Below are 10,473 nucleotides of genomic sequence, written 5' to 3'. Positions count from 1 at the left end.
TCCCAGGTGTGTATGTATGTGACTGATAAGGTCAAAGTCAGCCGGTCACACCTTCCTCTGGCCACGCCTGCCACCTCCTCTGCAATGAATGTGAGCTAAGCTCGCTCGGGGCTTACATCCTTCTGTGGTGAATTCTAAGTAATATCCAGCCCCATCTCACAGGTATGAGGCTTCGTTGCTCCCAGCCCAGCTGGAGTATCCTCAGAGGTCTGGGGACAAAGCTAGGAGTGTTTCCTATACTGTCCCTAAATAAATCACCTGTAAGCACCTTGAGAGCATGGGTAGATGCTCCTGCCTGGCAGCTGTCAAAGTACCTGGATGCCTGGCATCTTCCACCAGGCAGCCTAGCAAGGAGGGTCGAATATGCCCAGCGAGTACCAGGAATGCTGCCTGTATGACTGCCTTGCAGCAGATGAGCCCTGGGGCTGTCCGTAGCCATTACTTCAATAAGCCAAGCATTGTCCACACTGGCTATTCAATCAAGAAAGGAGATGAATAGTTTCCTGTTTTAGATGGCTAAGGAGTCAGTATGAGCTCATAAACCAAACACCAATTTTCAGAGACATCTGGTCCTGATCTCCAGAATAAACATAGTGTCCAATGGCTTAGACTGGTGGGAACCTGTATTAACCCCACCGATTCTCCTGAAGGGAGGCTGTGCTCCCTAGGGGATCCAGCCTCTCCAACTGTCAGGCTAGGCCAAAAGGCTGCCCCAAAGACGCCCACTTCCAAGAAAAATGTAGGGAAGAGTTTGCATAAAATAAGAAGCCTCCACTTTGAGCACTTTCTGCCATCTCTCGAAGGGATGCTGATGATCAGGTCTTGGTGGGACCTTTGTCCTTCCTGAAAGGAAATCTGGCTGGTGCCTGACTCGGAGGCCACTGTGAACCACAAGGAGGGGGCTCACCACCCCCCAAACTGCCACAGTCCCCACAGGGTGAAGGGAAGCTCAGGGGAAGTTAACTAGGTGCATAGATTCCTGGAAACACATGTGGATGCAGCTGGAAGAGTTAAATATTTAGATTAGTGGTCTTCCCTGGACTACTGAGTATACAAATGTCCACACCACAGGGCTGAGTTGTGTGCAAATGTTGGGGCTTTGCATTTTTTTTTTTTATTAACATTTTCCTCTCACGTGGTTTACATCAATTTATAATAATCTACATAAGTTGAAACAGAACATAGACAAAAAAAATATATCCTTACCAACTTAGTAAACTCATATTAATAAAGGTTCCCATCCTACCTGTGTCAGCAAAAACTGGCAGCCCACAGCCACTGCCAGCAGGGACAGGCATCCCGGCACTCCCGTAGCCTGTCTGCTGGGCTCCTGTTGGCACAGCCTGCCCTGCTGGACACAGGGGCCAGGGGTGCTGGGCTGCACAGTCCCTGACTCTTGGGAGAACCCATGGATGGGCTCCTTCCTTGGTGCAGCTTAGTCCTTGTCTGGTACCTGCCCTTCCCCACCCTGGGGGTAGAATTTATAAATATTCTGAGCCTTTTGCATTTCTCAGCCCCTCCAGCCTTCCTCCCTAAGCCAGCTTGGGGGCTGCAGTAGCTACCTTATTCCGAGAAGCAAGCCCCTCATTTGGGGGAAGTGGGAGGCACCCATTTGGGGCTATAACTAGCTGTAGCTGGGCCTCCAGGTCACTCCCATCAATGGCTCTGGAAGCAAGATGCCACACACCAACTCCCGAGTGCTGGGCACAGACTCCAGGGAGGATCACACGCTGGGATGTTTGACCCAAGTGGTGTTCTTTCTCCACCTGTCCCAGGGCGCGGGGCTCCTTGCTAAGCCGCTCACAGGCAGCTACGTGATCAGGATCGGTTCCCTCCTCTTAGGCATTTCTTTCCTCTGATGTGCACAGAATGTGTACCGTTCTGCCCAAGACTGGGCCACAGGTATAAACACAAGAAAGGACCCCATGTCTCATGAGCCAATGCTATGGCTTCAGGACCAGCAAACCATTCTTTAAAACATAGCCCTGAGCACAAGCTAAAGGAGCTGTTCTCTCTAATTCTGAGGCCCTAGAGTCTGCTCTCTGCCACCTAGGAGAGCCAGAAAGCCATGTGCCCAAGCCCCCCGCCCCCCGCCAACTGCCCTGTGCTGACAGCTACTGCTCAGAGGGGAGGAAACTGCACTGGAATCCTTCTCATTCTGTTCCGGTATGTTCCGGTATGTTCCGGTATGGAGAAGTGGGGCTTAGCACTGGGACTTGAACCTGCCAGTCCTCTACTCCAGAGCAGAGTTTAGACAATGAACATCCCTAGCAAAACCCAGCCCCTAAGAGAGGCAGGTGCCTGTGACTCCCCAACCTCTAGAGTTTCCTAGAGCTCCCCCAAAGGCCGCATCTGGAAGCTGCGGGTGGGGAGGCAGCACCATGGGGGCTGGCTACTGGGGACGGCGCCGGTCTCTGCCAGGCCCCAGAGCACACATGGCCGTGGGGGCCGCCCTGTGGCAGTGCGTGGTTGCGGAGGACTGTACAGTCTAAGGCAAAGGCACCGCAGGGTAGGCGAGGTGCCAGGAAGGGCTGCCTCCTAGACGGAGCCTGCCTGTTTCTGGATGCCTGCTTCAGCCATATTCGCTGCCATCCAAGAGACCTGGCTCCCCTAACAAAGCCACTCTAATGTTTTGCTGCCGAGAGCTGCTTCCCCTCAAATCTGGGCCCCCAGTGCTCCGTGGCACTCCTCGGAATGTTCCACCTGTCCCATTTGCTCAGTGGCCCGACTCTCCTGCCTCCCCTGATTCCTGACCCCTCTGGCTCTCTTAATATCAGATCACTTGTAAGTCTTGCCACTGAAAGGAAATAGAACACCAGGGGAGAAGGAACTGAAAAGCAGAAGAAACAGTCAAAGATGCCTCACTAGGAGGCGGAAGATCGAACAGATAAACCCCAGAAATGGAGATTGTCAGGTGGAAATTGCAGAGATCGGCTCTCTAGCTCTGTGCTAAGCTGAGGACTCGTGTGCGGCTGTCTCCCTGTCCAACATTTGCACAGGCAGCAAGGCCAAGCAGGTGTGCTTCCACTGGCGGAGGACGGGGTTGGGGGTGGGGGGAGGCCTGGGAGGGGAGGCAGCAAGCACAGCCTTGGACGGACCACTGCTGCCACCACTGCTCAGGGCTGCCTCAAGTTTCAGAGTGATGGAGTGAAAACCAAGGCTGCACATGCATGTGGGCAGGCCGGGAGGAAGGGGACGGTGGAGGCAAACCGAGGGGACGCTGCCCGGAGACTGCAATCTGGGAGCAGAGCTAGGAGAGGATAAGCTGGCCAGAGTTACACAGCGCAAAATAAAAGCCCTTGGACTGGACTGGTGGCGGGGGTGGGGGGAGAAGAAAGTGCTGGAGGAAATGAAAGAACAGGCAGTCCGTATGCCCATACTGGGTCGGTCACTACCATTTCTGCATGACAAATAGACAGGAAACAATCCCCCAACGGCATGGGCAGGAGACACAACTAGAGGGACAGAGGGCAGGGCCCGGGGCTCACGGTGGTGGGGCAGGGCCCGGGGCGCGCGGCGGTGAGGCTGGGGGCTGGGAGAGCTGGCTTTGTACAAGGTGGCACGGAAGATGCAAGTATTCCAGTTCTTGGAAATCTGCGTCCCTTGGAGTCTATAGAGTGCTGGGTGTGGGAGTTTTCTATTGGAGTCTTTCAAGTCTGTGTTGGGTCCCCTGGCCAGAGAAGCTGGCCTGGGCCACCCCCCCACCCCGCAGCGGCTCCCACCTTGGGCTACACGTCGGTGGAGAAGTACAGTGTGTTCCGCTTCAATTCTGCGAAGGAAATGGGGGGGTGCTGCAGGTAGTAGAGGAGGACCTGGACCTGTGAGGGGACAGGGAAGACTCAGCAGGGCTCCCTGGCCTCTTGGCCCTCCTCCGATTGGGTGAGAACTAGCAGTCCCGAGGCTGGGGTCTCCTCTGTGCCACCCCCTCCCTGCTCTCAGGCCATCTCAGGCTGCTTTGCCTCCCCACTCTACCCCTGGCAGCCTGGGTGTGTATGGCAGTGAGCAGCAGTAAAGGACACCGCAGGGTGGAGGACTGGGCAGCCTGGGGCCACTTCCCCAACCTCCATCAACTGGCTCCAGAGGTTGGCTTTGGGTGGGCGGGCCCTGCCTCCAGACTGGACTCTGACCCAGATCTTGTAGGAACAGATTTCACAGAAGCTTCCTCACCCTGGAAGCAATCTTAGAGCTTCCACAGGGGAGGACAGGTCTCCTGGGCCCCTGAGCTTGCTGTCCAAGACTGTGGCACTCTCAGGATTGCAGTCGGTGCCAGGACATGTGTTCTTTGGGCCCCTGGTCTAGGCTCACGCCTTTTGTTTTGGACTTGGAGGCAGGACTGTCCGGAGCCCTGTCTCCCTGGTGACATCCTACTGACCGTCCACCCAGCTGCTCAGCAGGGATGGGCTGGGCTGGGAGACTCCGAGCTGTTCTCTCTATGACCCTGTAGGGAAGCCCACTGCACAACGTGACCAGCCACAGGCCCGGACCCTGCCGCTGGTACCTGTGCCATGACATCATGGGACCAGATGTCTGCGGCTGACGTGAGGTGTGCTTTGCTCTCCACTTCCGAGGGTCTCAGTAACGTGGGGCCAAACACAGTAGCCAGGTTGTGAAGGGACATTTTGTTGATGGGTTCCTTCTCAGCAACCCTGGAAGGGGTGGGGGAAGGGAGGGGGAAAAAGTAGTCATTTCTCAGCAGCCATTCAGAGCTCCAGATGCTTGGCCTTAACTATAAGAACTCCTGGAAAGATTCCCAGAAGGTAGGTACTAGCCTCTCTCTCCTCAGAGGGTAGAGACCTCTTGGTAGGGAGGGACTAAGCCAAAGGACCAAGTCTCCAGCTATGTCCCAGGATGTTCCTCTATTAGATTCCTAGCTCCCAGGGCCATCCCTTGACGGTAAATAGCCAAAGTCAGAAGAACCTACTCCCAACTCCTTCCCCTTGAGGATGATGTCATTCCTAACTCAAGAACTTTCCCTGCAAGAGCTTCTGCTCATCACAGCCTTATGGGAAGGTCATTATCATCACCACCGTACACACGAAGACACCAAAGGATAGAGGTGTGACATGGTTTGCCTGAGGTCACATCGCTAGCCAGTGGCAGAGCTGGGATCTGACCCCACGCAGTCTGCCTCCAGAGTCCGTGCTCCCCCGGGTCAGCCAAGCTGCCCCAAGTGGCCTGGAGTGGGGGGTAGGGGGAGTCTAACGGGGGGGTGGCAGGGGAGGGGGCCGGAGATCCAGTAGCAATCCTCTAGTATATGTGCTGCCGAAGCGAGCACTCCAGTAGCAGTCCTTAACTAGACCTAAGGCTCCGCCTGCTGTGCTGACGCAGGACGACCCTAACCCCAGATGGAGCCTGGGGGCTATTCTCCCGTACTTTTCCAGAAGGGTCTTCTTCCCGGGACCCCAGAGTTACCTCCCTGTGGATCTTTCTCAGCTTCTCTTGTGTAATAGGCCACATGCTCAGTAGATACTTCCCCTGAGTGACAGCAGGGGCTGCCATCTGTGACTGGCGTCCAGGCGGACCCAGTACCACCCAACATGTCACAGAGGCCCTGGGCCTTCCTCAGGCCTAGGAAATGTTTCTGGGGTTGAGAGCGCTCACCCCGAGCAGCACCCCCCCACTCCCAACTACACGGACTTGCATGCTGACTATGCTGGAGACGGGCAGACATTGCCATGCCAGGAGGCAGCTTGGAGCTGGCCAAGCCCCCCTCTATACACATACACACACACACGCACACGCACACCAGCCAGGGGCCCAGATGTGGGAACAGACTGTGCCTAGTTCCCAGGGTGGAAAACCTAATGAATTTTCCCCTCCCACTCCTCCTCTGTGTGTCCTCCCCCCACAGTGCTTGCCAAACTATGGGAACCGGTTGGGACTTCAGTTCTGGCCAAACCAGAGGGAAAAAAATCTCATGATGGGAAAAACAAGACAGCAGCCCCAGGCATTTCCAGGTCTCCACTGGCCCTCCAGAGCTGGCCTGGCTGAGCCACAGCCAGGAGCCCAGGCCCGACGGTGAGAACCTGGCTCTGGGAGGAGCGGGCCCACCACGTGGCCCCCAAATTAGGGCTCCTGGGTGGCAAGTGGATTGAAGGGACACCAGGAAAGTTTTCCTCCCCATTTACACCCGGACCGGTGCTGGGGCTCAAAAGCGAGTGATGAGGACCCTGAAAGGACTGGTTTCAGTTCTGAGCTTGGCTGCAGGCATTGGCTTGAGCAGCTCTTGGTTGGACCCCATGACAGAAGGGGTGGGGGAGAAGGTGGGAGGGAACTTAGCTTAGGACTGGGGACATGTGCCTTCTGAGGACAGAGCTGTTGCCAACCCCAATCAAACTCCTCCTGTGCCAGGGCTCAGTTTCCCTGTTAGATGAGGTGCGGGTTGCAAACTTTTGACCATGACCCATGACGAACACATTTCCTGTTACAACCCAGGACACATGACTGTGTGTAACAAAACAGAACGGCAAGCACACTACTGCTTACAGCCTTCCCTTTACAACTGGGAAGTGGACTGAATGACCATGGACTGCAAAAGCCATCGACAGTCCTTGGCTCTGGCCCTGCTGATATGGGAGGTTGCTATTAGGACCCCGATATTTCTCAAAACAAGAATTTGGAGGCAAGAGTTTGAAAAGCAAACTCTCACCCTGTGATGGGTGACCCAGCAGAAGCCAGCACCTAAGAGCTTCAGAGCCAAGGAGGTGGATCCCCCCACAAAAGTGGCCTCCCCAGCAAGGAGGGGCCTTCCCTGGGCTCCCTGCCCACCTTCCCCGCCAGCCTGAGTTGTTACCTTTTCAAGTGTTCCAACAGGAAGAGGAAGGTGATGAGGTTGGGGTCGGGCAGGGTGCGGAGTAAGTGCATCATGCAGTTTTCCTTGGCAGCAGGGTCCGACAGGGCTGTGGAGGGGGGAGTGGAGCAAGGCTGAGGCTTGGCTCCTGGGTGGGGAGGCCTGAGCCAGTGCCCCACCAGGGTCTGGAGGCCATGGGACCCTGAGGGAGAGCCCAGGTTGCAGGGGTGAGGGGAGCAGACCCTGTAGGGAAGGAAGGGCCTGTATCTTCCCAAGGGTGGGCTATGAACAGCTGGTTCCTGTGGAAGCCCCCATCCAAAGCTCAGTCAGGAAGCACGCTGGCGGGGATTGAGTGCCCTCCCACCCCTCCCGTACGTGCCTTCGCAGCTCTGGTCATAGCCTGACCCTGGTCTAGGAGGTTAAGTTTAAGGCAGTGAGAACACTGTTTTGAACGTTTCCTCTTTCAACTGCCTCTGATGCTAGAGCAGGCAATGAACAGCCATCCATGGGGTTCCTCACTTCCTGTGGTGGCTGAAGCCCTGACCTGCCCATGGAGGAGGCAGCAGGGAGAAAAGGGAGAGGCAGGAAGGAGGTGCCCAGGCGCCCCGCTGGCCGAGGCCTTCAGCTTCATCGCTGCCCAGGGCATCAGTGGGAGCGAGAGACTGCTCCTCTGGAAGGCTGGGTTCTGGCCAGCTCTGGTACACTCCAGCCAGGCTTGTCTTTGGCTCAGGACGCTGGCCCTGGCCACCTACCTCAGGGCACATTTCCCTGGCTGCTTGGCTTTCCAAGCAAGGAGGTCAGTATTTGGGGAGGAAGCACAGAGGGTAGACACGGGGACAAGAGGGGAGAGAGGCAGGCAAGAGAGGGTCCAGGCTCTGCCTCAGGCCCCAGTGGGTCACACCCCACTCTCTGGGCCACTCAGCCATGCCGCCCCAGAGCACTGGGCAGATGCACAAGCAAGGAGAGCCACAGGTCTCCCACTCTTTGCTGTCAGGAAGGCCTGGCTCAGCCGGGCCCTCGGTGCCCCAAAGCCTCACCGATGCCCTCCATGAAGGCTGGGTAGAGTCTGTCTGTGAGGAGGGGTTCAGGCAGCTCCCGGAAGTAGAGCTTCAGGGTGCCGGCAATGGCATTGATGTCCATGTCACTCAGCATCAGCAGGATGTCCTTGTTATCTGCAGAGGATGTGGACAATCGGGAGTGCACCCATCCAAGCCCCCCTCTTCCATGCAGTCCTCAGCTAGGCAGGGGCGGGGTGGTGGGCCCTGCTCCATTCCGCACCACACAGCTGGGGAAGCCCCCACCCACTCCATCTCTGCCCTGGTCTTGCCAGGAAAGGCAGGAAGTAGGTACAGTGCCCACAGGTGGTGTGTGACTCAGCCCCACTGGGGCAGGGGAGCCCCATTCTCCATCCAGAGTCCTCACACCACATGGCAGACACCCTCTCTGGAACCTCCCCACCGCTAAGCCTCTCTCTGGAAGGCCCTGCACATTTTTTACATGAAAAAGCATGCTCCAACAAAGCCTCAGCTTCCAGGTTGCACAGAGGACCCGTATGTTGGCACATCCCCAACCTTTTACCCCAGGCTTCCTAAACACAGGCCCCTCCCTTGGCTCCCTTGGAATCAGCCCTGCCTGCCCAATTCAGGCTTCCTGGCTATCACAGCACAAACTCACATGATGGGGGGAAAGAAAAACCAGAGAGGGCAGCCCCCACCACGGAGGAATTTACGGAGGGAAACAGCGGTGCTCCTCCCAAAGGGCCCTTGTTCAGGGCTTTGGAGACAGCAGAGGGGAGCCTGAGCCAGCCAGCCTGGGTTCAAAGCCCTTCTGTTTCCTTCCAGTCCCTTAGGTACCACATAGATAGCAAGAAAGCCAGAAACACTGGAATAAGAAAGATCTGAGCTGAAAGAAGGCTCAAAACCTACAAGCTGAGCAATGCTGAGCAAGTGGCTTGGCCTTTCTGAGCCTCCTCCATTCCTCATCTGCAACAGTGGATAAGAGAGTGGGGAGGGGGTGTTTACATGAGCACACACAGGCAGAGTCCCGGCATCAGACTAAGAGAGGGCCCACCACACGCCACATGGGACTGTGGTTCACAGAACAAGGCTCTTCCACCATCGGTGACTTGGGGCCTCTCTGTGGAGAAAGGCCTCTGGTGCTCCTGGGCTCCCAGAGCAGCCTGCTGGGCCCCTAAGAGTGCCCTCTCCCCACCAATGCCCGGGCCTCCCACACTTACTGGCATCAAAGGCGGCCTTCAGTGCCTGGATGTCGGTGGCCACCCCTGATATCCGGTAGATGCCGACCTCCTCGATGCCCCGCTTCTCCACCTCCTCCACACACTGCCGCACGATGTAGGGTACCTTGGAGCGCTCCCGCCTGGTGGGGAGGGGCTGTGAGGGGGGGGCGGAAGTCCTCCCTCCCTGACTACCCCAAGCCCCCACTTCCCCTGCACACCCAGGCTTCTGGTATCAGGGTTGGGGCTGCAGAGAGGACTAAGAGGCCATGCCACCCCACCCTACCCAAGCAGCCCAAGGCAGGCCTGTTGCAGTGTGGCAAGGGACAAAGGCAGGAGGTGGTTTGGGAGACAAGTGCAAAGATGCTGAGATGAGAATGTTCCTTAGAAGGCAGATCTCAGCTTCAAATGCTATGTGGGGCTGAGCCGTAGACCCCTGAGGGAGGTGGCTGAGGTCCTGGAGGCCCAGGCCCTGGAGGGGGTGGTGGAGAGTGGAGGGCAGCCCCTCCTGGATTCCCGCTGGTCGTGGCCAAACCTCAATGTGTGCCTATGTCATCAGAGCATCTCACTGACCACAAGAAGCTGACGGCCTGGGATGCTCACAGGTCATCTGGTGTTTAATGCTGGCTTGCTGACTTCTGAAGCATGTGTGAGATGGAGGCCTACGTCTGCGGGCCACTTTGGGCCTCCGAACTGGTCATCCCTGACTATAGAGCCAGGGGGTGGGGTGACTCGCTAGGGGTCCAGGGAGGGACCCCAGGTGCTAATGCCACCACTCACGTGCCCCAGGGGGACCTACTTAGTCACTACGCTGATCTTCACGCCAAAGACACCAGTCTGCTTTTTTGATGGGGTCCTCTTCAGGCTCATATCCCGGCTGGTGAACTTCATGGAGAATTCCACTTTGATCTGGTTGGGGGTGAGGCAGGCACAAATCCCCCAGGGTGTGAGTGCCTGAGGAGGGCCTCCGAAACACGGGTCCCCTCCCCAGCGCGGCCAATCACTGCTGCCTCTCCCACCCTTGGCTCCCTGCAACACCTACAGGGTGGGAGTGGGAAGGGTGTGGGCACAGGGGACGGGAGAGGGTCTGGGTTGAGGGAACAGGGGGCAAGACAAGCACCCCCGAGGACAGCAGCCGGGGGCCCGCCCAGTGTGTGGACATTTCCTGTCTCCCCAGCTCACCCCGTTCATCTCAATCACATCTGTGTGCCAGTTCTTGGTCTCCACAGTCTGGGGATCCAACTGCAGAGAAAGGAAGAAAGACAACGTGAGATGGGGAAAGCAGAGGAGGCATCCCTCACAGGGGACGGGACCGGACTCTGCTCCTCTGACGCAGTGGCCTGTGGACTGTTTTTCCTTGCGCACCCACACAGTGATTTTGAAAAATTATGTACCGCCCAGCACATTTGCGACTCGACGTCTGAATATTTCCAAGGCAAGTTTAAAGAGT

The 10,473-nt window shown here is 57.0% G+C and overlaps 1 protein-coding gene across 7 annotated transcripts in view; it reads right to left on the bottom strand.

Annotated features, from left to right (window-relative positions):
- ABR (ABR activator of RhoGEF and GTPase) overlaps nt 1-10,473 on the bottom strand; it is a 176,705-nt gene that overhangs the window by 841 nt on the left and 165,391 nt on the right. For 6 of the 7 annotated variants that reach the window (XM_004746901.3, XM_013053499.2, XM_004746904.3 and 3 more), the window contains 7 exons: nt 10,206-10,265; nt 9,823-9,932; nt 9,027-9,166; nt 7,828-7,962; nt 6,794-6,899; nt 4,499-4,646; nt 1,079-3,818 (listed from right to left, as the gene is read on the bottom strand). In XM_004746901.3, coding sequence (XP_004746958.2) covers nt 3,729-3,818; nt 4,499-4,646; nt 6,794-6,899; nt 7,828-7,962; nt 9,027-9,166; nt 9,823-9,932; nt 10,206-10,265 — 789 coding nt within the window. In that variant the 3' untranslated portion in view covers nt 1,079-3,728. Of the gene's footprint in view, nt 1-1,078; nt 3,819-4,498; nt 4,647-6,793; nt 6,900-7,827; nt 7,963-9,026; nt 9,167-9,822; nt 9,933-10,205; nt 10,266-10,473 lie in introns of those variants that run through there. The other variant, XM_004746902.3, reaches the window with a different exon arrangement.

Source organism: Mustela putorius, unplaced genomic scaffold (assembly GCF_011764305.1).
Source record: "Mustela putorius furo isolate JIRA1106 unplaced genomic scaffold, ASM1176430v1.1 tig00003962_pilon_pilon_pilon, whole genome shotgun sequence".
Lineage (NCBI taxonomy): Eukaryota > Metazoa > Chordata > Mammalia > Carnivora > Mustelidae > Mustela > Mustela putorius.
Note: the sequence above shows the minus strand (reverse complement) of the source record. Positions and strands in the feature narration are given on the sequence as shown.